At 32.9% G+C, this 27,896-nt stretch overlaps 1 protein-coding gene across 1 annotated transcript in view; it reads right to left on the reverse strand.

Moving 5' to 3' along the window:
• Nucleotides 1-27,631, reverse strand: part of LOC129228076 (staphylococcal nuclease domain-containing protein 1-like) — a 65,809-nt gene extending 38,178 nt beyond the window's left edge. Inside the window, exons 1-6 of the mRNA XM_054862712.1 lie at nucleotides 27,262-27,631; nucleotides 21,669-21,812; nucleotides 15,652-15,772; nucleotides 14,838-14,916; nucleotides 9,900-10,158; nucleotides 1,157-1,306 (exon numbers count right to left, since the gene is read on the reverse strand). Coding sequence (XP_054718687.1) covers nucleotides 1,157-1,306; nucleotides 9,900-10,158; nucleotides 14,838-14,916; nucleotides 15,652-15,772; nucleotides 21,669-21,812; nucleotides 27,262-27,318 — 810 coding nt within the window. The 5' untranslated portion in view covers nucleotides 27,319-27,631. The remainder of the gene's footprint in view (nucleotides 1-1,156; nucleotides 1,307-9,899; nucleotides 10,159-14,837; nucleotides 14,917-15,651; nucleotides 15,773-21,668; nucleotides 21,813-27,261) is intronic.
• Between the last annotated feature and the right edge of the window lie 265 nt (nucleotides 27,632-27,896).

Genomic DNA, 27,896 nt, shown 5'->3' on the forward strand with positions numbered 1-27,896 from the left:
AGCCTGGATTTGATTCGTCTACTTGGAAATTTAGGTAAGATCCTGTTTGTTTTTTGCATGTGCTGGTACTGGGTCCAGTGGAGTACCACTATTGTAGCCATCTGGCATCTAATGGTAAAAGAGGAAACACCCACCTTAATTTTAGGTATAAGCTATTGTTTATTTATTTGCACTGTAGTAGGTGGTGCGTGTAGCGCAGTGCTGTAATACTCTGTACATATTGGCAACTTATACATTCCTCTCTTAGTTTATTTAAAAATATTTTTGGTTTTTCAACCATAGATGGAATTTAAGCTGCTGATGAGTACTGGCTCCATTTATAAATTAATTTTTAGTCTTCCTTCTAATTTATTTGTGCTACCGTAATATATTTTATTTTCTTCCCATAAAAGTTAAAAGCATTCATGAAAGGTTTTTTTTTTTAATATTAGCTTGCAGATTCTATAAATTATACTTCTTTGAATGTGAAGATTACAAAATTAAATCTCATGGGACCTGCTCCTCTTTATGACCGAGCTTTTCAGACATTTGCAGAAAAACTTTTGACACAGTAAAGATCTTTTATGAGAAGTCTCTTGTTGTAAAAAAGACAATTTTGTTTTCCTTTACATTTTTGTATTATTGCTTATTATTTATATGTGATTGCATTAAAAGAAATCTTCATACAATATTTTTAGTACAAAATTTTGATATTGCCTTAGTACAAATTTTTTTTGCCTTAAAAAGTACTTGAAAAGTGTTTGAATTTTTTCTCCCTGAACAGTATGAACCCTGATATATATGTATATTAAACATATACAAAGTAACAAAAATACTAAATCCGAAGCTTAAAGATGCACAAAAGCTGCAAACAGTTAAGCCACATGAATAGCTTATAAAAGAGTTTAAGATTAAAATATATAAGTTCAATGGAATAGCTAGAGAGGAGGTTTTGAACAATGCTTGGGTAAAAGACTTCATATAAAAAGCTATGAAGCTCATAGAAAAGAGCATTTTTATAGCTAAGCTGAATAATTAAGATTAGAATGACAATGTTGAACAAGGAGGCCCTTTTGCCAAACAACAAATTTCAAATTCTACAAGTAATTTTACTGCATATCAGTAGACTAAGTTATGAAGAAAATTTTCTGCCAACTTAACAGCACAGAATACTTACTGGATGGATTATTGTTCCCAGAAAGTTCTGATTTGACACACTTTCTAGAATTACTTCTACATCACGCTGAAGCAATCGACATTCTGTGAAAAATTTTGCTTCTTCTGCAAAAGGCTCAGCAAACTGCTCTTCTCCGCGAAAGGAAGGACACTAAAACATACATGCACTTCTCAATTATCATAAAAGTACAAATATATCATTGCCTCAGAGCAACAGTAAGATATCTAATCCCAGAAATAACATTAAGATATCTTATTTTTGCTCTGAGGGGATGATATATCGGAAATTGGCGAAAAAAGTTATCATTAAAAACATTCTTAAAAGGTGAGCAGACATTTTAAAAAGTATAAGCAAACATAATGAATGCATAATTTTAAAAAAATTAAAAACTAACATGAAACACTTAAATTTAATTGAATTCAGCATAACTTACAATGTAAATACATAGGATAATTTTGCAATAGCATATTGGATAACTAAAACTGTTTTGATGCAGCTACCATCGTTAATATTGCTAATTAATTTGTAAAACAAAACACAGGTTGCTTTAAAAAAATAAAAAATAAATTAAAAAAAAAACTCTTGAACTTAAGTTTTAACAGCATAATTGAACACAGTTTGAAAGTAGAATGCTAATTCATTTCAACAAATTTAAAAGCTTTGCATGAAAGCAAAATTCTGAAAGTAGAATAACACAGACTAACCAGCTTGTTCTCAGATTTTTATTTTGATGCTAAGTCTGCCTTTCATGGATTTTTATTGACATGAAGATGCTAAGCAAATTGAAAGAGCATTGTTATGTTAGAGAAACAACCAGAATTTGAGTCAACATTATATATGAAGGGACTAGATTTTTGGCAACAGAAGGAAGTATAACTTCATAGTATATCTGCATTGCAACATTTAAATCACTATCTTTTTCATACACGTAATAAAATTTATAATTGAACAGAGGGTTAGGACATACCAACATATCCAATGTGCATTCAAAAGATTACCAAAGCACATTAGAATTGTTAAAGCACTCAGTTAGTTACTATGCATTACAAAAATGACTAATTTGTAAAGCCAAGAAGCAGGGCTGCAGAGTCGGAAGAAAAATGGCCGACTCCAGGATTTTAAAGCAAGCATCCGACACTCCGGCTATTTTATTTATTATTTTTTTAAATTTTGTTTTTTCAAACCGGACCCTCTCATGGGAAGCGGGAAAAACCCCTAACAGAGATTGAAATGTTGATTCCTTTTTATGAAATTTTCGCGTTGCATTTTATTGTAAACCTAAGATGCATACAACATCTGAAACTAAATTTGAAAACAAATTATCCAATAGCTGCGATTTCTAAAGTGAGATTACTCAAAAATCCTTTTAAAATAATTGAAAAAGATTATTTTGATCCCTTTTAATGTTTAACAAAAAGATGTTGATCAAATCCTGTGCTTTCAAATTTTGAAAGTACAGAGAAGAGTTAGAGAAAGAGTTCTGAGAGAAAAAAAGAAACTTTTTTGTTAAGTCAAAAAAAATTTCTTGAGAGGGGACAGTCTTTCCCTCCTTCCGGGTGACACTTAGAGATGTAAAATTTCCGGAAATTTTGAAATGGTGGAAAAAAAAACGTTTTTTTACCAGTTTTTTTGGAGAAAAATTGGAAAATTTGATTTTTTTATGAATAAAATTCGGGTTTCTTAATACTCTGTGTTTCTTGGAACATATAAAGGATTAAGCATTAAGAAATACACTACATATCCAAAAAAAGTCGCATGCCTTAATATTTGGTTGGACCACCTTTTGCGTGTATTACAGCTTTCATACGCCGTGGCATTGCTTCAGTGAGTTTTTGTAGAGTATCGGTTTTTATTTTCGCCCACAATTCCATCAAGAGCTCGCCTAAATGTTCAATAGATGAAGGAAGTGAGGTGTGTGATCGTAATCCTTTTCGAGTACGTCCCACAGATTCTCGATTGGATTGAGGTCTGGACTTGGTGGCCAAATCATGTGTTGAAATGATGCATCATGCTCATCGAACCAAGATTTAACAATTGTAGCCCAGTATACTCTGGAGTTATCGTCTTGGAATACACCACTACCATCAGGTAAATAAAAGTCCATAGGCACAACATGATCATCCAAGATGTTAAGGTACTGTGCAGACTTCATTTGGTTGGTGCACAATGCAGCCGAGTCTAGTCCAAATGAACAGAAACAACCCCAGATCATTACACTGCTCTGAAAGAGTGCACAGAGGGAACCAGACATATAGGGTCCATTGCTTCGTGTGGCTCTCTTCAAACCTTGACGTGTGCATCATTTTGATAGAGCATAAATCTTGACTCATCGGACCACATGACCTTTCCCCAATCATTAACAGTCCAATTTTTATGATCTTTTGCAAACTGAAGTCTCTTTCTTCGATCAATGCCACTCACAAGAGGCTTCCTTATTGCAACACAGATTCTTAGTCCCGATTTTTGAAGTTCTCGATGTATTGTGAGCTTGGAAATTGTTTTACTTCCCTCGTTGACGAGTGCTGTGGGTTGAATGGTCGATTTCTTGCAATTTTTCTTCACTAATCGCTTCAGAGAACGCCGGTCACGCTCGTCAAGAATGGATTTACGACCACAAAGATGTCGCGAACAGGTAGCTTCTCCACCATCTTTCCACCTTTTAATAATGTGTTGAACAGTTCGCAATCCTATACCACTAATTTCAACTATGTCTTTGCATTTTTTCCCACTTTGGTACAGGCCAACAATTTGCCCCTTTTTGAACTCTGTTACATCACTTCCTCAAACACAACTACCGATTCCAGCCATGCTTACTTCGAACTAAACAGTCTTCTAGTGCAACGCCCACATTTTAAGCTTGCATTGAGCAAAGATTTATGCAAATATCTGTAATACTCATTGAATCACCTTCTTCCTAAATTTGAACATTTAAAATTCGACCGCGACTTTTTTTTTTTTTTTTTTGACACTTAGTGTATATGCTATCTACACATCCGCTTAACAGAAATACACATAAAGGTACGATCAATTAGAACAAAAAAAAAACTTTTTCTTTTATAACTGACAGCTTTCATGATCCAACACCAGAAATAAGTCAAGTTGTCATTCAACAAATAATATTGGGTAATGTGTGTCTAATCGTAACAATTACAATTTCTATTTTAGATTGCCTTTGAAACTTGAAGTATTAATTGAAATTTTTGACTTTCAAGCATGATTGATTTTTTTTTCTTTTTTTGAAAGAAAAATAATACAATGTAACTTTACTGTCTGAAAATGAAAGCTATTGAATTTTGATTTTTTCCAATCCAGTCTCAGATTAAATCAAAACTAAATTGGTGTTTCTTAAGCTGAACCAAAACTTAAACTACAGTTTCAGTTCATTCATACGGCCGTGCTAAGCACAGTAGTAAAAGCAGTCATACCAGCACTTTTGAACAAATTTGAGTTATTATAACCAAGATGTTCTCTGTTTCGAATTTTACTTAATAAATAAAATGTTTTAGGGTCATTTGATCAAGAACTATTGTTTTAAAAAATTCTTTAAAAAAAAAAAAAAGAAATCTGAATCAAATATACGGAAGAGTCACACTTTAAAATACAATATCTCAGCTTGAGCCCAACTGCAAATTCCCCTTTTTTGCTTAGCACAGCAGTGTACAGGGTGCTGCAAAAATATAGCGAACAAAAATTGTATCATCGAATGGAAGAAAGGTAATTTCATTTTAATGAGAGCTTAGTTTATTTTTGTTTCTCACTTTATTAGAAAATAATTTACAATATATTACCCAGTTTATGTATTGTTTTTGGTTCTCTTACAATTTTAAGCAAAATACCTGCTATTTTAAGTTGTTTAACCAAGTAGAACGACAGTTCGTTTGCTTGTTGTCCTTCGACAAACAGTATTTGAAACGTTATGCCGCACATTGGAGTATTTGACTGAAAATCCTGGCCAAAACAAGTTTGAAATTTTCACTCTTCTGAAGGCGACACCCTTGTGTGCGTTTGTGCGCTGTACGTTGAAGCTATCCCAATTATAGACACGAAACTTGATATACAAGTTGTCTGAAAGGTCTGATGTTACAATTTGAAACTCGATTTTTTAAATTTGACTTAGAAAATGAAATATTTAATATTTTATCCACGGTTTAGACTTTTGCATGTTTACGACCGTAAAAACGATCCTAGTAAACGTAGAAAAAAAAACCAATGCATCACTAGATAGAAAAAATAATTTTCTTCAAGATTATGGTTTGTTTGAAGTTCTAACGTAATTAACCGAATTTCTAATAATTTACAACGGGAGGTCAACCTTTTCTACTTTTTTCAATTATTCAATCAATGTAAACTACAATTCTTGCATCCAATATTCTAATAATGTTATAGCTCTGACCCTTTTTGAGGAAATATAAACACCTTACCTTCATTCACAGCGAAAACGGTGAAGTTATGTTCTTTCACAGATTTATAATGAATTTTCTTTCAATGAATTGAAATAAAAATTTTCAATAATTTTCACTCGATCCGAAATGGAGGCCACGGTTGGCTCTTTGCCAATAATGCTTAGACAAGTGATAAGTAAACATGTTCGATGCGAATGGCTGTTTTCCTTTGAAGATATGTAATTAAGTGCACTGTTCGAGGGGGAAAGAAAGCAAAAAGCGGTTAAAAAATTCTAATATTCTGTACAAAACACTAATTTGAAACCAAAAAAAAAAAAATCAATTTTATTATTTTCGTTTGGTTTCAATCATTAAAACCCTGAGTTAATCATGCACAAAAAGAATTAAAGACAAGGGTTTCGGGGTTACAGAGAACCTTTTTTCTATTGAAAAAATAAATAAATAAATGAACTAGGATGTTATAACTGTAAAAACACTCGAAAATGGATATTTAAAAGCTCTTTGTTTTTGAATTGTATATATTGTACTCGTACCTTGGGTCGATCCTAAGTTTTACATCGCGTGATGTGTCCCGCTAAAAATTGTACGAACAAAAACTTGGAACTAAAATTTTATATAACTTCAATTTCAAAATGAGTAGGTAAAATGTCTTAAATATGGATAGCTCGCTAGCGTGGGAACATTAGGAGACAATTACAATTGTCTCCTAATGCTAGCAAGTGGGGGGGGGGGTCTTTTCCCCCTTTTGCTACACCTATAAAGGGGAAAAGACTCTCCTCCCCCGGCACATTATTTGCAGCAATGATCTGAAAAAATATAAATATTTATTTCTTTTATCTAAAATCTATCTCAATTTTAAGGAAGAGCAAATTTTCTTAGCGAGATCACAAAATAATTTAATTTATTAACTCATTAACGTACATGAGAAAATTAACATAACTGAACGCAAACACATGTTTTAGGGGTGCAATGAATCTCTTTAGCGATGCATAAAGGTAAGCGTTTTCGAAATTAATTGGATGATTCTCATTCCATAACTTTCATCTTTACACATTGATGAAACGGTTTCTCGTAACCATGAAACTCGTGTCTGAAATTTTATCGTTGTTTGTGCGCTCAAATATGTCGATCTTTTCATTCAGTAGTACTTATGATAACTTTTTTACAAATTTATTACATCTTTGTAGTTAAATTCAGTTTAAAATGATGACTTGTCACAAAAAGATCGGATTATGCATTTTTATAAAAAAATCATTTTAAAAAAGGGCAGTTGTAGGCGGAAGATTTTCTTGCTGAAATTAGCACTAGAGACTTTGCCAAATACGATGCAACTTTCAAAACAGCCCGACCAAGCCCGACACCCATTTAAAAAGCTTTCTCTAGTTATAAATTAAGGCGAAAAGCCTTTAAAAATCTCACATACCAAGTTTTCTTTATTTTTTTTCACAAAAAGAAAATAAAAATATTTACTTTGATTTATAATTAGCACTAAGCCCTGACATTTCTTTATGCCGTAAAATTGATTTGGTTCAATTCCATTCATTTAGAAAGCCACAAAAAAATCTACATTGAAGCGTAATAATTAAGCTGAAACGTAACAAAAAAGCAAAAATTCTTATAGAAATCTCATCTTTCACCGATGCTATGAGCAATTGTATGTGACTCAAGTTTCCAAAACAGGTGCCGATCAATGCACCAGTTAATCAACTATCATGGAATAAATTTTCATAAAAATTGGGGAATGGACTTTTGGCCAGGATTTTCAGTCAAATACTCCACTGTGTGCCATTTCAAGTGGCTTGGAAATGATAGTCGGGAATGTGTACAAAAACGAACAGTGAACATTTCAGTTAATCGTCAGGTCATCCAAAAGTGAGTTCAATGAAATCCTTGGATTTCCACGAAAGCAAATCGCTTGTGGGAATTGGTGACCGATAAACGAACAAACGATAAACGAACTAAGGGAAAATACACCTCACACAGAACTTTAAGTTCCAAAAAGTTCAGGCATTCATATGACTCCAAAGATGCCAGAAACGTTTGAGACGGGCCACAAGTCCATGCTGGAGGGATACCTTTCACTGATTTACCGCTTAACCGGCTCACATCCCCCAGAACCATAGGATTTGGTCGTAGATACTACTTAGAAAGTGTTAGATATCGCCAAAACCCGAAGTCAGGCTTGGTCTGAGATGGAATCACCACAAGCGACAAGAAATCTCTAGTTTTTTGTGGATGAGGGCTTTAAAATGAATCAAAAAGTGAACCAGAAGGACATTTTAGAAGTTATTGTACTTCTGTGGGCCTAAGAGCACTTCAGCATTGTAGGCTGGACATTTTCTTTTAACTCCACACCGATTCATATGGCCGAAAAGACAAGAGTGGTGCAAGGCGCATTGTTTTTGACATGATATCATCCTTAGAGTGAACGCTCTACTCGCTCGACCTCAATCCCATTTATTACACTGTATGGCCTGTTTCAGAGTCAAAGGTCTACCCGAAACTACACATAAGTTTGGACTTTCAAAACCAATTGCTTTGTAGGGACTAGGATTGATTAAAGGACATGCTGCCCTTGAATTAAAATTTCAATAAGCAGTCACATCTCTTATTACTGCAAAAGGCTGCTAGCTTGAAACCAATTAAATTTATTGACTGCTAAAGTTCTTCTCATATTATTTTTTGTGTTTTGTTAATTTATTTGTTTTTAATAGAGTTTCTTGGGAAATTGCTTGCCCATTTTTTTTTTTTTTTTTTTTTGCCGCACCCTGTACATTTGGTTCACACAGTCAGCAGAAACATAATTTTGTGATTAAAGTTATGCTTGTTTGTTTTATGACGAAGGAAAATAAATTCTTCACTAAGGTTATTGGTTTAAGCTTTTTTGCAAAAAATATTTTTAAAATTTTTTTGATCTATATGCAAATTATATTGTCATACAACAACTTGCATTAATGTTACAGTATTTTAACATAAAACGGTGGGGGGGGGGAGGAAATTGAATCAGAATTTAAGCGTGAGAAATTTCTAATCACTTTTTGCTGAAAATTTCAATTAAAACCCCGAAAAGTTGAAAAAAGTTTTTTTTTTTTCAATTTTTCCGAAGTGGAAATTTACTCCTTCGGAAAAAAAACGGTTTTTTTTCCGTTTTTTTCGGAAATTTTCTGGTTTTTTTCCGCCTGTTTTCATCTCTAGTGACACCTCAACTTAATTTCATAGTTTATAAAATTTGAAATACTTTAATTCTGAAAAATTTCCCGAATAATAAATCTTAAATTTCATCTTGAAAATTTCAACAAAAATATTGCACTATATTGCGGACAGAGGTCGGTTACATTGTGCGTCTAGAGCAAATTTTACACAAAATGCGGTGCTATACATCTTTGTATGCAACTTTTTAATTTTAATTTTATTGGCAGTTTTAGAATTAACACTAATATGAAGATTTTAGGATTAACTACAGTTATTGAGTGTTGTAACCAATAAATCATGTACTAATTTTATTTTGTACTTTTTAATGACAACCAAGGTTTTTAGTTAAAGTCCTAAGATTTAAAAAAGAAACATTTATATTTTATTGGATCTTTGTGCTTTTGTATTAACACTTATTTGAATTTACCAAGCATTCACAGAAGTTTCCCGACTCGCTCAAGTGATACATACATTCCTTTTACTATTTTATAAGTGAGATTGAGGTAAAAAATGCATTTTTTTTTATTTGAAAATGATTGCTTAGAAAATGTTAGGCAACAAAACTGTTTGCTGACAATTGCTATCAGTTAAATAAAGTTAGAAAATAAGCAAACTAGGAGACGGGGTAGGTAGCTGTTGTATAAAGTTCGATAAACAATCAAGCCAGCTGGTTGCCACAATGACAGTCATTTTCTTACTAAGAGGCTTTTATACATGTAATCAAATTTATTGATAGTCAGTTTTTTAAAAAATGCAAGGAGAGTCAGTGAAAATTAAAGAAAAAAAAGAAACCGGGATTCTGAGTCGGCGTATTTTCGAATAACTCAGACTCCTTAACCCCAAAAATTAGTCTGACTCCGAATCCACAACCCTGCCAAGAAGGAATGATCAGAAATAACAAATACTGATTGAAGCGAGCTAAAAAAATAAATTTACGGATCGAAGAAAAGAAAAAAAAAACTGGAAAACTTATGTTACAATGTTAAAAACATATTTTAATTGCAAACTAAAATCTTACATTTAAAACTTTCATAAGTTTTTATATTAGTTTTGAAAAAAAAAACTTTATAACATGCAACAATTAAACCATTTTTAAATTATGGAATAGTTATGAGAATTCAGAAAACAAATGAAAGAATGGAACATACCCTAATTCCAGACAGCATAACAGTAATGTAATAGTACTCATTGTATACACCGGGAAGGAGTACAACTCTCATAGTACTGCCGTCTCTCACATGCTCTACAACCGCTTTTACAGGTTTTTGATGCAGAGAATCCATGAAATTACGGGGAGCTTCAATGGTCCAAACAATATCACGAACATGCTCGCTGGCATTAGGCCCATGTTTACCCTTTCCGGCAGCTTTTGCAGCATCTTCAAGCTCACATAAACGCTGATGAGACCTAGTGCAGAAGCAATCTCTGAATTAACCTGAATAAGAATACGCTAAATGGCGATTCTCGAAAAAATGTCCCATGCATAATCCTAAGTTTTTTTATTTTATTTTATTCAAGTAACTATTAATTAAATCTGGGATTAACTGATATGCTTTGGTAGTATATTAAAGCATGTATCATTCCCCAATAGCTTTTTTTTTTTTTTTGAAAGCTTTGGTTAGCTGGAAAAAAATTAAAAACTTAGCGTTACGCAACGGACATTTTTTTCAGAATCGCCCTAAAACTTTTAAGGGTACTCCACAAAGGAGGCAGTGAGAAGCAAGGAGATATAAGAGCCAAAATTTAAAAAATGAGGATAACCAGAACTAGTAGGTGGACCTCTCCTATGTTTTAGTGCAAGAGATAGTACTAGTAGTACTGGTAAGTGCTGCTATACAACATGATTTAACAAAACTTTTCAATAAAAGTCTACTAGGACCGGAACTTTAAATGTGTTTAACTCAAAACTTGAAAAAGTTCACTACATCCCTTGAGGGGAAGGGGGTTCACGGAATTGCAATAAGGGGGGGGGGAGGCACTAGGACAGGGTTGCCATGAAAGTTCAAGAATAAAATTCCCTGCATTTCCAGATTTTCCATTTGATTTTAGAAAAAAGTCCAAATTAATGTCAACTTAAGTTATTAAATAGCAATACAATATAATTTTTACTGCAAATAAACCTACTTTATAAACCAAATAATGTTTTAAAATATTACTAATGATTGCTATCAAAATTTGCGTTAAATGAAGATCAACTTAAAATTAAATTATAAGTGCTTTGAAAGAATTTGAAAGACCAGATATTTCCAATTAGTTTTATTTTTAGTTTTAAATCTCTGCAATTGAATTGCGCAAAAGTTTGTTTCTCCTTTCAATGCAAGCATTCTATTTTACTCAAAACGTATTCTTAGATTTTTTTTATTACTCTTTTTCTTACTTTACAACCTTTTCCTATGGCAAGATGCTATATGTTAGGGACCATTCTAGAGTAACTGAGCATATTGTAAGAAATCTCATTCAAATCTCCCTTGTGGCATGAATAACAGCATTCCGTCAGCCCCTAATGCTGCAAGACATTTCCTTCCAACTTTTACCCAACATGCCCTTGTTGATACCACACTCTCAACTAGTGGTGATGTTTAAAAAAAATAGATGTTCAAAATTTTAACATCAATGTTTTTGCAAATATTGCGAAGTTTCCAAAACATCAACATGTATTCTCAACTGTAACACAAACATATGAAAAAATTATTAGCAATGTGATCAAGGAATAAACTCCTAACAAATCTTTCTTTGGCAAGCAAGGATTCATAAAAATCATAGTTTATTCTGTCTCAAAAAAAAGGTAAATATTTTCTGCAATAATGATTAATTTTAAAATTTATATTCTTAATTTATAAGAATATAGCAAATTATTGCAGTATTCTTCTAAAATACACTTTTATTTTTAATTAAAAAAGAATTTTTACAAATCCTTAGCTTTAAAAGCAAATGAAGAACTAAAAAATTAAATGCTTTTCACAAAAATATGTAAGATCTAATTAACTTTAACAGTTAAAGTCTGCAAAAAAAGTATATATATATATATATATATATATATATATATATATATAAAGCCATTTTAATCCAGAATTTATAAAAGTATCTTCCAACCATTGAATGGAAAAGTTTGAAGAATGCGTAAGAACTCAAATGTCAAACACGCTAAGCAATTTTCAGCAAAGTTACTTTCAATGTTGGCATGTTTCCAAAAGAACAAGTTGCGACCTAAAAAAGCTAAAATTTTAAGACTTTAAATTTTTATGATAATTCATTTCATGAAAAAGATAAAAAGAAATTTTTCAGAATAAAGGCTATTAACATACTATTCAAACCACCTAACCTTTGCAGAAAATACTAATTATTTCCAGCTAAGAAAAGCTTGATTTTTTTCCCCCAAAAGAAGCAATATAATATGATTTTTATATATCTTTTAAAGCTTTAGTATATTCAATACAAAAAATGAGCTTGAATTTCCTTCCTCTTAACTACCAGGAAAATTTGCTTATCAGGAATGCGACATTTACTGCATTTTAGCGCAGCAGTTTTGCCTGTCAGATGGGAAAATTGGGAAGGAATTCCCTGACATTTCCAGAAATTTCAATAATCTGTGACATTCCCTGACCATTTTAGGTGATTTTCACTTTCACTGACAATTCCAGGTTGTCCGTGTTTTCCAGGTGCGTGGCAATCCTGTAAGTAGTGTGACATCACATATTGGTTAAATATAGAGTGACATGTGATGATGGGAGGTGAGGTTAGGTGCGACAACACTTTAATAAAGAGAGGAGAAAGCAAGCCAAATATGTTTTAAAAAAGTAGCATTATTCATGAACAGCCGCTTAGAACGTAAATGCCAGAACACTGAAAACAAACAGCAGGACACAACATTACTTTATTTATTCATTTGATTCTTGTTTTTAATCAGCGTTAAAACAGCTTGATGCAGTTGGTGATAAGCTAATAATGGAATACAAGCTTTTGAGTGTTTTTTCTATTTCACCCGACTGCGCGTGCATGACGCAAAGGAGGGTAATGTGTTTATCAGTCTATGTATGTATGTCCGTTTCTATGTGGCGTTCTACAGGCTAAAGGCCTTGGCCAATTTTGGTAATTGTTACGTCAATCGATTTGTCTTAACCTTGAGAGTGTCCCTAAACACATGACGGTAATCAAAAGTACCATTTGAAAAACCAGTTGCCATTTTGTCAGTTTGGGATTGGCGCACGCTGGGTGTCGCACACTGTGTCGCACGCTACCTGCATGCGACAAATGCAGGTAGTTTTCACTGCCTGAATTTTTTGTTTACTTAGTCTACTAATTGGGGGGTCTCAGTGACCGAGTGGTCTAAGCGATTGCTTCTCAGACTTGAGGCGGTGGGTCAAGGCACCTTTGCTACGGATGTACTTTCCCCTCTTTTGATGTAAGTCTTTTTATGTGTTCTTTATATGTATTATGTACTGTAATAAACAATATATTACGCGTAACAAAGGCAAGACACTCAGATTGTAGTCCTCATCAAAATAAACCCGTGTAATAAGCACCAAAAGAAAGAGAGTCTACTAATTCGATTTTCATCTCTAACATGTTGCATTTGTTTTTGACTTGATTCAAGGGGCGTGTACTTTCTTGAGAGGCTTTTTTAGTTTTGCGAGAAAAATTTGACTGACGGGACGTTTCCGATTTTGCGTCATCATGAGTTATACAGGCTGTTATATAGCTGTGCTGTGGTTAACTTAAATTCGCGCATTTTTGCCGAAGGTCAATCACATGTAGCTTTAAGTCGAGTTAGGTCCCTAGAGGGACTAATTATTATCAGTAGTTTAGACCACCGCAAATTACTTAATAAACCTAACAACAATACAAACTCTCCCATTGAAATGACAAGGTTGCAAAATGTACCGTCTTCTAATCGAAATAACTAAGTCAATGAAAATTAACTAAAAAGTGTAAAATAAAAAATTATTAAATAAAAACAAAAAATCCGACTGTGTAAAAACCAAAAAAACTAAAAAGAAAAATTATAAGCCTAGTAGTTTAGAATGCTATTAAGTACAACTGAATAACTGCACCATTGAACTAGTTTTATATTCGTACACAGATAAGACATATCATAAATTCAAAAACAGAATAGAAGGATAAACAGTCAGGGCCCATTCAAATTTTACGGGGTTCCTTGATTCAGAAAGGAATGGGCCCCGACTGTTGATCCTTCTATTCTGTTTTTGAATTTATGATATGTCTTATCTGTGTACGAATATAAAACCATTTCAATGGTGCAGTTATTCAGTTGTATATAATAGCATTCTAAACTCCTGGGCTTATAATTTTTCTTTTTAGTTTTTTTTTATTTTTACGCAGTCAGGTTTTTTGTTTTTATTTAATAATTTTTTATTTACATACTAGATTTCTTTACTCTGAAGGAGTCTTTTCGAGCTTTTAAAATGTACATTTAATAACTGTAAATTTTGCTTTGCAAATATTCCTTGCAACATTTACCATAGACCAAAACTTTGAAACTATCAAGACTATTTTTAGACAGGAAAAAAAAATTCTACATATTTCCCACATTTAAATGACGTAAATTCAAAATTGCAAAAATTAAAAAATTTACTACAGTTGATTTTTTTTAAAACTACATTTGGTATTGATTGCATGTAACTAAAATGTAGTTTCTGTCTTTCTTGTGTGATTTCAGTTGTCTTAGCTGTTAATTATGCAAAGCTTTGAGAAAATTTATATTTTCATCCAAAATTACTCCGTACAAATGTGATGGAGAGCCGTATATTAGAAATATTATAGGAAAAATATTGTGATGAATGTAATGATGTGAAAAAGAATCCGGAAAACCATGCTTCAGTTAATGCATATCATGGGGTATTTACAATGACAGAAAATAGTTACCTAATAAAAATTTTCAAAAAAGACGTGAAATAATGCTAATTATAAAGCTCATGTAGAGTTTAGAATTTAAATTAAGAAGTTGCATAAAAGTTGCAATGTTCATTGATTCTTCTGTTACAAAGGTTTAATTAAATTTTCTTACCACAGAATTATACTTTTAGAAAGTAAAAATGTGAAAGCTGAAAAATATATCAAAATCTTACTCAGATTTGACAGCTGCATGCCGTACATCAACAAGACCTTCAGCAACAAGTGATTCACTAATATTTTCTCCAGTTGTATCTAGGAAAAAATCAGATAATTATTATGAAAAGCTCTAGAATTTGCTGTACTTACAAAAGTACATTATGAAACATAAAGAGTATAAATCTTGAATGTTTATGAAATTAACATCAATAAAGAAATTTATCCAGTCGAGGAATTACCAAACTCATTTGCAACTTATATAAACACTATATTTTTTAGAGGTAGAGTTGCCATTGAGTTTTGTACAATCTGGGTAATGAAAATACGGACATCTTTAGAAATCTGGGTCTTTTCAAGAAGAAGTGGGATCCCAAAAATTGAAATAAAAGATAAAATCCACCTTAAAATCAATTAAACAAACATTAGAATTCTAATTAATTTAACCTAAATTAATTCAACTTAGTTCAGTTTTCTAATAAAAATTCATTTGTGAAACATTAAGATATGTGTACACTAATTTTTTTAACTTCATTGTTTGTGGATTTCATCTGGAAATTAGTGCTTCCAGTTATAAAAGTGATTTTTACTTTAGTTTAGCAAGACAAATCTTCTTTGTTTTGAGATTTAAATCATTTTAATCTGCATGGCAGAATATAATATTGAAAGGTGCAGAATATATAAAAGCTACTAATTTATTATTAGGTTTTCAAATGAGCATTGTCAGTTTGGTAAGGTAAAGAACATTTTCCTGCATAATTAAATATCCCACTTCATTGAATTGGGACCAATTATATTTGTTTATGGGAAACTGACAATATCAGTAAAGCATACCTTTTCCAATATAGATATATCCATATTCTTTAGCCGCATTAGGAGTACTTTCTATGACAAAGTAGACATCTTTGCCAATTAACTTCTTCCGCAAAAACTCTCTAGCTTCCCAGGCATAGGGCTACAAATAGAAAGTAAGATTAAGAAGAATCATTTTTTTTAAGTACAATCAAAATCAAATGAATTCAAATACAGCTCACTAATGTACTACAGGGTTTAAGCTGAGCTCAAAAGTTTTTCAGCAAAAAAGCTAAAATTCAGAAAAAAGTTAGCAAAATGCTAAAACGTCGAAGGTTAATGAATATGTTTACAGATTTTTCTTTCTGTGTTTCATCTTTAGTTGAAATCTAAATTCAAAATTCAGCCATGATATTTTTAAAGAAATACAGTGGGCTCTCTGTTTAACGACGCTCTATTTATCGACTTTCTCAGTTTAAAGACTGCTTTTCACGGTCCCAGATGGTCCAATATAACGTAAAAAGCATTCTATTTAAGGACGCTTTCTACTTAACGGCGATTTTTTGTGCTCCTTTCAAAGTCGTTAAACAGAGAGCCAACTGTAAATACACAGTTTTTTTTTTTTTTATATATGCACTTAACATTGAGAGAACATCAGTTTCATTTTGAAAAAAGACAACGACACATTTATTTGGGGGTATACTGTCCCTTAGGACCAAGTATTGTTGAACTTAATAGTAGTTTAAACAAGGGTTGTCCTATTTTGTCCACCCCAGAAAAAACCACTGGAAAAAACCGTCAAAGATAAAATGTAATTTTGTGCATTTTTTTAGTAAACTAAAGTTTTTAGTTTTAAATAAAAGTTTGAAAATAATAAATAATTACAGTTGGCTCTCTATTTAACGACTTTCAAGGAACCACAAAAAATCGTCCTGAAGTAGAATTTGTCCTTAAAATAGAATGCTTCTAAAACTAGTGGATCATCCAGGACCATGAAAAGTCGTCTTTAAATAGAGAAAGTTGTTAAACAGAGAGTCTCTCTCTCAACTGTATATAGATTCTTCCTATTCAAGTAATATTTTAATATAAAAATAGCATACATAAATATCCATACAAACAATTGATTATAAAATATTCCAAAGTAAAAATGAAAAAAGCAAGGGTGCCCACCCCTCCCTAAATATTGCAAAGATCCCTCAAAACAACCCCCCCCCCCTTAAAATGAGAAAAATTCTCCTCACCCCCCCCCCCCCCCTCCACCCTAAAAATTTCAATGGCACAGTCTGCGGATGCTGATACCATCAAAACTGCCCCTAGGTGGACAACCCTTAAAAAAGTAAGATCAGTTGAAGTTCATGTAAGTGTGTATATAAATCAGATGAGTGTTGATAAGAAAAATGCATGTAATAACATTTATAAAACAACACACCAGATGTAAATTGAATCCATTATTTCAGAAAGGATGTAAGTCCAATGGATTTACGAAGGACTTATGCCCTTTTTGAAATAACAGATTCAATTTAAGATGTTCTTATCTGTGATATGGAGGTTTATTGACCATAATAAATGCATTTGTAAAATTAAAAAGAAGAAATAAAACGTTTTGTGGATTCTCAAAACAATAAAAATCATATTTTAAAAAAAAAGAAAAACTACTTGATGCTAATAAAAGAAATGTTGACATGAAGTGAAATCTGTTCTTGTAATACAAATGTGATGATCAGCAACAGGCTCTGAACCCAGCTAGGCTGTTTCAAGTCAATTTATTAGTCCCCAATGAAGATTAATGGTTCTTTTAAAGCTAACACTACCCATTTGCTCATTATAGCCTCTTCCTGTACACTGTTCTAAGTACCCTACAACCCTACTAAAGCAGTAATTTTTCTTTATAACATTAACATATGCATAAAAACATGCAGAATGCATAAATATTTTACCATATGCGTGCGACATCAATAAACTCTCAAAAAATAAAACAGTAAAATGTTTTTAGTCTACAAATCTTAGTTTTGTATGTATGTCGCCTAGCATTTCACATGACTTTTCCCATTGAGTTTAATTCCTACTATTGTAATATATAATAGTGTAATCATGCCCAATAGCTTTTTTGCATTATTAAATTTTATTACTTTTAAGTAAATTATGATCTAAAATTTTTGCACCAATGTATATTTAAATAAATTGTGGATTTATTAAATTCTAAAGTTAACAATCATTCAATATTAATTCATAATAGGTAATGTATTAGAATTATATACTAACTAGCAAAAATACCCGGCGTTGCCTGGGTCAGTAATAATTATGAGAAACAATCGTTACTTGCCCTTGTTTTCTGTTTTAAGCGGAAGAATTTAAAACAAACCTTTTTGACGTGATTAAAAATCGATTTCTTCCTTACTCATTAAACTAAAATAGCAATAAGTATAAAAAACAATATAGTATTCAATTAGGAACGAAAGCACGACATTTAAGCATATACAAATTTGAAGAATTTCCGAAATATGAAATTAAACTTCACATGTTTAAAAAGATTTATCTGTTAGTACTTTTTTCAATTCTAAAACCTTCTCTGTATGGCTATTGATGTACGAACTGTTTTAAAAAATGTAGTCGCCCGTGTTCCCCTTAAGCTTGCTTTAGTTATTTTGGGAAATTTCAATTTTTGTGGGCACTTGGTGCAGTTTAAAATCTTACCAAATTTGCGAGAGTCATTTTGGGACACTTTCGATAACACTCCCCCTCCTTACTAATTTTTATTACAGAAATATTGTTGCCAGATGCTGAGATACTTTTGGTCAAAATAAAATGGCGCTAAACGGTTTCATCCGAAATGTTTCCAAAATAAGTAGTAAAATTTGGCGATTGTTTGAAATCGTGCAAAAAGAAAAATTAATGGAAGTTTTTGTGCAGTTTTTGGATTTGCCTAATTTAGTTGTTGAATTATTTTACATAGTATTTTTTTTTAAAAGTATCTTTGATTGGCGATATTTTGTTTATATGGTAAAAGCTGAGAAACATTATTACGTAGTCTTTGGGCTCAAAAAGTGCGACAGTGGAAAAAACTGCCAAATGCATCAGCTACTGAAATCTTTCTGAAAAAATTCTGGCGATATTTCTGCTGGTTGGTTGGATATAGTGAGCAAGTGTGCAATCAGCATAAATAATAATAATAAACCATTAATTACATAAGTTCCGTTTAAAAGTAAAATGATCAGCCAAATCCATTTATTTTTAGCCAATCTTCTGGGAAAACGTTACTTTAAGATTTGACTTGAGAAAAGCCTCAAAAAGTCAGGCGAAACGCAAAAATATTCAACAATACAACAATTCTTGGGAGTTGAGATGACACACTAAATAATGACTTGGGTTGATGAAAGCCTTCGAACAGGGAACAAAAAAGCTCATAACTCGTTTTTTATACAACTTAGAAACTTCGAACAGATGCTATCTTCAGCAGAAAAATTGGCGCTTTCGATGGACATACAATGTTAATATGTGCACGTTTTTTTCCACCCCCATATTGGGGCATTTATGCGAAAATTGGGACTAAAATTGGAATAAAAATGGAACTATCAATCGGATTTTTTTCGAACTGGTCTATAAACCTTCCCAATACCAAACTGAACAAACGGTGAAAGTTTCGGCCAAATTTGCTGGGTAGTTTCTGAGATCTTAGGGAACAAATTTACCAAACTCCATTTTTATATATATAGATTTTATTACACCATAACAATAAATTTATGTAAATCTTAGTAGAAATTTTACTGAAAGATATTAAAAACGGTGGCTGCATTCTTTGAGGGTTGTAAGAGTTTCGGCCAGTGGTAGTTTTCACCATAGATAAAAACCGGTTTAAACTGGCCGGGATAAAATCAGTTTTATCCAGTTTTGGCCACTTAGATAATTATAAAATTTTAAATGAAAACCAAATAATAATTTATTAAAAAGAAATGCAAAACAAACCATAATCAATCATCTTTCATTATTTATCTAAACAGTATGTTTCACAGTTTGTAGAAATTACAGGATGTTTAGGAGATAAGGAAGGTTTACATGAAAAATATGCAGTAACATTAAAAAAAAATAATAGAGTGAAACATTGTAAACTGAACAGATAGATTTTAATTCTCACATAAAAAAGTACAGTATTTGAAAGTATTTCAAGTAATTTTACAGAATAAATGAGAGAAAAAAACTTCTTTTAGAAACATATATGGTTTGTTTTTTTTTTAACAAAACTAAAGGTACAGGGGGAAACATTTTTGAAAATTAAAAAGCAACATTACTGAAAAGTTAATATATTTATGTTACAAGCTGTTTTGTATTCCTTATGTCTTTTGTTTTAGTTGTGAGCAATTTCAGTTATTTATTTTGAAGACAGTTGAAATTTGTTCACTACTATTCTTATAATGTAAATTACTTCACTATTATATTTAATTAACTAAAATTGCTGTGCTTGATTTAAAAACTTCCAACTACCACATTTATGAGTTGCAAAACACACATCTCTCACATACATACAAATTAGTTGTGTATTTTCATGTAATTTAGTTTTGGCCAGCTCTATGGTGGTTTAATCCAGTTTTGGCCGGTTTTAGTCAGTGGCCTGGATAAAATCAGTTTGTTCGGCCAAAAACCCTTTTCAGATAATCGGAATTAAAAATTTAAAATATGATATATAGGTACAGAAAAATTAAATCATAAAAATAGATTAATCAATCATGATACGTGCAAATTTCCCCATACACATGTTTGAATATTGCAAGGAGGCCCTTTTTACTTTCTTCTATATCTAATATATAGAAGAAAGTATTGGATTTGTGCAAATTTTCGAATTTTCGACGGATTCGAACGTTTTGAGGTGTGCCGAGTCCATTTCGACTATTTTTGGAAAATGTCTGTCTGTATGTGTGTGTGTATGTGTGTCACGTCTGTGTGTGACCAGTTTTTTGTGGCCGCTCTACAGCAAAAACTACTGCATGAAATTGAACGAAATTTGGTACACATATGTGCCTCTATGTGAACTTGTGCCCATTGGTTTTTGGCGCGAATTCCTCCAAGGGGGGTGGAGCAATGGGACGTTTTTTGAGTTACGCGTGCTTGCTATTTCTCAGGAAGTAACTGGCGGAATCAAACAAAATTTGGTCCATATGTTGCCCCTAACAGGCGCAGGTGCTGATTCAATTTTGGTGTCAATAGCTCAAATGGGGGTTGGTTACAGAACGTTTTTTGTCGTCAATTGCGACTGCTGTCTCTCAAGAAATAACGAACAGAATCAAACAAAATTTTTTTTGACAAGTAGCCCTTAGTGGGTATAAGAGCCGATTTTATTTTGGTGTCAACAGCTAAAAAGGTGGTAGCGCAATCGCCCGTTCTTTTTTTCCATTGTGAGTGCCCTATCTCCAGAAGTAATGCTACGTTCTGGTTGAAATTTGGAATATATGTGAATCCATACGTAAACAGGCTTTGGTTCAATTTTGACTCCAATCGCTCCAAGGTGTTGATTTTTTTTTTTTTTTTTGCGAATAAAAATAGTTTTATTAATGCAACAATAAGAAAGATAAATCGTAATAGATTGTCGTCTGCGTATTTCTCGTGATTTTAATTGCATGGAAATGATCGGAAATATTATCTAAATGATTTAAAATTTTTAACTGTTGCCATCTTATGTTTGTTAATAAATAAAATATTTGTAATTAATTCAAGTAAGGCTTTTAAAGTAACTTTCAATTTTCGCTCTTTGTTTTGTTTTTACAATAATTCCGACATTGGGATGGTCGTCAAGTTTTTGCATGTGTAATTTTGTTTTTGTTAGGAATATTGCTTCCTCGTCAAGCATGGGGAGGGATCAGAAAAAGGAAAAATATAGAAGAAAGTTTCATGATGGTCACAACATACCAGTTTAATTTAGAATATGTGCGATATCGAACAAAAGGACTTTAGAAAAAAGCACCTCAAAACAAATGTATAGATTTTTTTTTTTTTTTTTTTGTACTCTATTAACATTGTTTTAATCAATTCATTTTCACAATGGTCTTCTTTCTTTGCGAAATACTTACTTCATCTTTGGTAGCACCTTCTCCACTTGCATTTGGTCGACGTGCCAATTTGGGAGCAATAATACTAGATAAACCAAGAGTTTTCTCTTTTGGCTTGCCACCTCTCGGCTGTCCCCGTAGGATAACAGTATCTCCAGATTGTACCTGCAAAAAAAAAAATAATAATAATAATAATAATAATTACAGCTATTATCCTGCTTTTTTTCACTTATTTGATTTATTGCTTAGTTCTGTAAAAACAGAATAAAGCAATTCATGTGAAGGGACCTAAGGGACATTAGAAAGATCTCCTGAATCATGGAAGCAATTTTAAAAGTAAAAGATTTACAGCTAAAATGTTAACTTTTGTGTGATGAGTTAAAATGATTAATAATATTAAAATTGCATAAATAGCAAAAATCTCTGTTTTGGAATTTCAATTCAAGGGACCTTTTTACAATGCAGAAGGTTCACTCTCAAAAAAAGAGTCTTTTTGAACATATTAAGTTCGAAAAAATTCAAGTGGGTGGAATCAGATGAAGCCTTTTTTAGAGATAGATATATGTAAGGGCTTTATGAAAAAAAATATTGGCCCTGTTAAACAAAAATATTTTTTGAATAGCATTACACCTTCAGCATCATGAACTCACTAAAGCGTCAATAATGTTGTAAGATTCTGGGCTGTTGTGCCGTGGTCTGAGTGTGGTACCCCAAATGTTTCGATCGTATCTGCGGCGGCTATCTTCACTGTTAACAAGGGTTGATGCTTCCAGGAAAGTGGACTGAAGAGGGCTGCGACAGATGCGGTTGAAACGTTTAGGGTGTGACGAATTTGGGGGTTCACCTGGTAGCATGGGATCTGGCGGCGAACTATTTGTCACAGACTCAATCTTTTTACTGCATTTTTTTTATTTACAGAAATATACTTGTATACCATTTCGGTCTGGAGTACTTCTCTTGGTTAAAATAAATATTTACAGATATAAACAGCAATGTTCGTGGTAAACATGATTTCGTCAACAGTCCTCACGACGAGGTCTATCTCCGAGGCCAGTCACACATTATCAAAGTCCAGCTCGCGTGAGCTCTTCACCATCGGACGCGTCTAATCTCTAAGAGATCTTTCTTCCGAGTCTCCTAAATCTTAAATTTTTTTTCCTTCTCGCATTCTCATCAAAGGGCGTTGTCTTGTCCAGAATTTTAATTTCATTGGATAAGTGATGGTGTGGCGATCGACTCCTGGTCCAGGGAGCAATTCCCATTTGCTACCACGTTGGCTCCACTTGGTCTGCATCCCGCCTACGGTCAGCGGCAAAAAACCACTCTCTGAAGGTCATCTCTGCTGTTTCCAAGGTGCTTTTTGGAGATCGTCACAAGGGTAACAACACTCAGACCCCGGCACAACAGCCCGGAATCTTACAACATTATTGACATTTACAGCCATGCAAGTCTTCATTCTTACACTCACTTAAGCACCCTTCCCTCACTAGGGAAAGAATGACAAATTCATTTAAATTAGATTCTAGTTGTTATACCTGCTATTTTGAATTTATTTGCATACAAATATTCTCAAATTGGGAAACAACTTATGATCATGCAGTTTTCATGCATTGTTTTATTTTTCTGTAAAACCAGCAATAAGGGAATGACAGATGCAAAACCCTTCTCTAATTTTATGCTTTCATATAGATTCCAAGCAATAATTTCCGACAAATTAAAGATGCAAATACGTTGCAAAATTTTTCTGGCTTTCCAGTTTTAAATTACACCTTTTACTCAAAAAAAAAAATATTTTGCTGCGATTCTGGGAAGGAAATTGACAAGTGAGGAAATGACATCAACCGCTGGCAACAAACTTAAAAATGATTGAGTAAACTAATTTTTAACAAAAATTTAATTTTAAGTGTTTTTTTTTTTCACTTAAATGTTTCAATAATTTGAAATAAAAATTAGAAAAACCTGAAGTCATTGTTTGCTTAGAAATAATTTTTGCTTACATTTTACTAACAGTGGGCACAAATACAATTACAAATCTGACAACCAGCAACAGGCTCTTGGCACAGTTAGGCTGATACTAGTCAATTTATTAGTCCCCAATGAAGACCAATGGCCCTCTTAAAGCTATCCAGCCCCTTGCTCATTACCACATCTTCCGATAAGCTGTTCCGAGTGCATACCCACACACACAACCCTACTAAAGTAGTAGTTTTTTTTATTTCCAGGTTAGCCTGAGATTTGAATGGCTTAAAACAATGACCCCTCGTCCTGATTTCGGAGCAAAAATGAGGGAATAGCATTTGGGTACTTAAGACTTGCATTAAAGACATTTAAAATAAAATATATAAAATAAAATATGTATGAAAATAAAAGTTTCTGTGAGAATGACCCAGAAGATAAAAAATTAAAGTTGAAATAATATCTGACACAAAGAGCTTTTGCTGATTGTCTTTTACACAAGTACTTGATTATCTTAAATTCCTGGCTCTTGAGGTCAACAGTGACATCCCTAAAAAGGCTATAAAAATTTATACAGATAGAAACTAAAACAACCTTAGTCAGACTAGAAGCAGAGTATTTACTTATAACCACTCCTTAGAATTCTTTAGATGTAATCCAGATCACGGCTCTCTCTTTCGGGGCAAACTCATCGCCATAAATGTTGGATTGGAAACCAAAGACACAGACTCTGAAACAGGGCCGGATTTGGAAATGTGGAGGCCCCGGGACAAGGAAGGAGTGGAGGCCCTAATCAGAGTTCGAAATGATCATCATATTTTCGAAAATATCCGATACTTTGATATATATACGAATATATCTGATATTTTCGATCAGCACTTTAATAGTAAATACATCCCCTGACCTGTGAAAGTTAGGATATCTTGTAAAAATTTTATTGTGGAGGCCCCAGGGGCAGTAGCCCCGCCAACCCTCCCCCAAATCTGGCCCTGCTCTGAAAACATTTGGATATTTGGTGGTAGTCATAGTCAGGGTTGGCAAGTTTCTGCCAAGGCGGTTAAAACCACTGGTAGAAACCGGTTAAAACCGGCATGGCAGAAACTGGCAAAAACTCACAAAATGACAAAAAATTAACAATTGACACACAGTAGAAAATACATGGGAAAAATAATTAATTTGTTAACTAAAGCACAATCAATTGTTACTTTGCAACAAATGTTACATTGTTTGGACCCTGCAGTTGCCTCTCAGAAAAGGTGGTTTCGAAAATCCAAACAGTTTTCTCAATTTAATGTGCCCAAATGAGGAACTTAGGACTATTCTTGCAACAGAAGAGCTAGCAGGCAATACATCAAAGAACAAGCAATATTCGTGAAACTTTCATCTGTTGTATATTTTTTCAAACTGGTTGGAATTTGACTGGAAAAATAAGTTTGGAGAAATGGAGCCAATTTATTTTGTAAAGCTGTGACATTAGGTACATACAAAATCTAGGTTAATATTGGCAAGTAAAATTCTGACACTTTCTTCTTGAAGCATGTGATAATTTCAATCACAAGCAATTTAGATGAAGCATATAAAGCGAGCAAATTACAATCAGTAATTTCCTGTTTTTAGTTCTGTATGTCACTCCTCTTTCCCAAGAACCCATCTAATTTTTGTCCTTTATTACAAGCATCTGCAATTGAAAAGTTCCCTTTTTGAACTAAATCAAGGGCACTAGCATAGTATTTTATTTTTTACAATGATGAAATGATGTTTGATATCTCAGTTTATTTAAACGAATATCATTTAGTAATTACTTCAAAAGTTAAGTAAAGTTAAAGGTCTTAAAGACACTTTTAAGTTTTTGCCAGTTTCTGCCGGTTTTTACCGGTTATAACCAGTTTCTGCTGGCAGAAAGCCAACCCTGGTCATAGTGCTATTCGGCACCCTCAAAACCGAAATCAAGTCAGTGACCAAGTGGGTTTGCAAGTACTTGAAACGTTGAATTACATGTTCCAGAAACAAGCTGTTCATTTTCAATGGATATACCCAGGGGCGCACTCAAAGATTGTTTCCTGGGAGGGACTAGAAGTTTCACAAGAAACTACGATAGCTGAAATGAAAGGCAAAATCAATAAAGTCTCAAAATCGTAGTCAACTTTTCATTAACTTCACTTACCTAGACAGGGGATCTGCCCTGAAAATTTCTAAAGTTGAGGATTTAGCATACAATTTTAGGCTATGTAGCAATTCTAGGTGAATGGAAAGGTTCAGAACCATCTCCCGTAATATTTTAGAAATAAATTAGAAAAAACGCAATTATAGGCTATCATTGGTGATGTTAGTAAAGAGAAAGAGTTCAGTTTACCTTTGAAAAATACCTTTGGCCCTTCTTCGAAAATCTTACGAATTTGAAGAAATTGGAAAAAATTAAACTTTTCTTTGATGAAATTAAGATGGGGGTTGGGGATTGAGTGCTCACTCCTGATAAACTTCTAAAATTCAAGGCCAAAAAAAAAAAAAAAACAATTTTAGAATTTTTTGCTCAAGAGATTTCATCTTCATGCTTCTGCGAGGGGCTTCAACCCCCAGACTCCCTCACTTTCCACGAGATTTCTTCTGCTTGTAAAAGCAACAGCAAACAAATATAGCTTACTACTCCTGCTCGCCACTGGTATTACTGTAGAAAGCACCAAGGCTGTATTACTGAACTTGAGGGTTGTCGACAAATCATAGAAATTTCTGGGCTTAACAGTGGACATCCCAAAGGATTGACATTTATTGCCGGTTGCAAAAATTTTTCAACCTGCAACAAGTGTCATCAGAACCAGCCTCTCCTGAGGACTTCCCTGGTATAAGGTTTAGAGGACCTGATATCATTTCCTCTTCAGGTGATAGACTTTGCCAGAATTCATGGACTCATGGGTTAGATCCAGCTGTTGCAGGGTCATGAAGTAACAACAGCAACAAGTGTAAAATATATTTACAGCTTTTGCATTACTAACGCCTCTAGTTTTTTTTTTTTTTTTTTTTCTGCAGAAAAGTTAGATTTGAAATTGTAAATTGTATGAAAATGGTATTTTTAGGTACAATAAAATTTGGGTTCGGAAAATAACTTTTGTACAAACTGCATGGGCACATATATAAAAGACCACGCTTTAAGCAAAAATTGTTCAATCTAACACACAGCGCACAACTTTCAAAACCTAGTATACAAATCATAAGCTTAAATTATTTTACCAATTAAGAATTAAATTAACTCATTCACAAAATAGGAAATGACATGACCAATAAAGCAAACCAAACATTTGAAAAAAAGAAGGTAATCATGAAAATACTTATAATATAAAGAAAATAAATTTTAGGGAGCAGACAAATAAGAAAAAATATTCATTAAATACATAACTTAATAAATAGGACGTTGTGTGTAACTTTTCCAAACAGCTTACAACTACAGCATTCCTGAAAATTATACCCACAGAAAAGATCAAACATTTTAGTAGTTTAATTCCGATTAAACATTACTGAAGTTCATTAACATATTTGGATAATTTAAAAATATGACTGAGCTTTAAAATATGTTGATGTCACGTGTCATGAAAAACTAGATTAGGAATCAGGAGTCGTTGACCATATAACATATTTTTTACAAGTTAAACATAAAATATCTCACCTGTTTCACGATTGCGTAACCGCTCTGTCGTTGAGGAGGTTGTTGTTGAGAAGCCATGGTAAAAATTTTCAATTTTTCAAATTCTGGGGGATTTAAAACCTGTGAACACGTTTCTGATAGTCGGAATGATTAGCGCAGCAAAATTAAACAAGCAAGTGATTCTAGACCAATAAGAAAAACTACCGAGATCTAGTTTATGAGATTTCATTCAAATACATCATTTAAGAATTAATTTATTTGACATAAATCACAGAACAAACAAATTGACCATAAATACTTGGTACGCAAAGTCGTTGCTACCTGCCCCACAAGTTAGCAAGCCGAACAGATGATGTGGCGTATATTGCCGTGTTGAAGCACTGGCTTGAAGAAGTTTATTTTTATTTTTTACGGAAAGGTAAAAGAGGTGTTTCTTACAACACATTCACTGTGTATAAGAATGAAAACCAATTTTCACCACTAGAGAGCGCAATAAAGCTATGGAGGAATTCTTCTATTGATTGATTCTTCTGCAGAGATGGCGGAACTACAGTCCCTGAGGCACCTTGAAATCAGGAAAAATTACTTAGGTGTGCGGAAAATCTACGTTCGGAAACAGCACGGAATAGCCCCGATATAGCTTACCCGCTCTGGGA

The sequence above is a fragment of the Uloborus diversus genome, chromosome 8 (genome assembly GCF_026930045.1).
Source record: "Uloborus diversus isolate 005 chromosome 8, Udiv.v.3.1, whole genome shotgun sequence".
Taxonomy (NCBI): Eukaryota; Metazoa; Arthropoda; class Arachnida; order Araneae; family Uloboridae; genus Uloborus; species Uloborus diversus.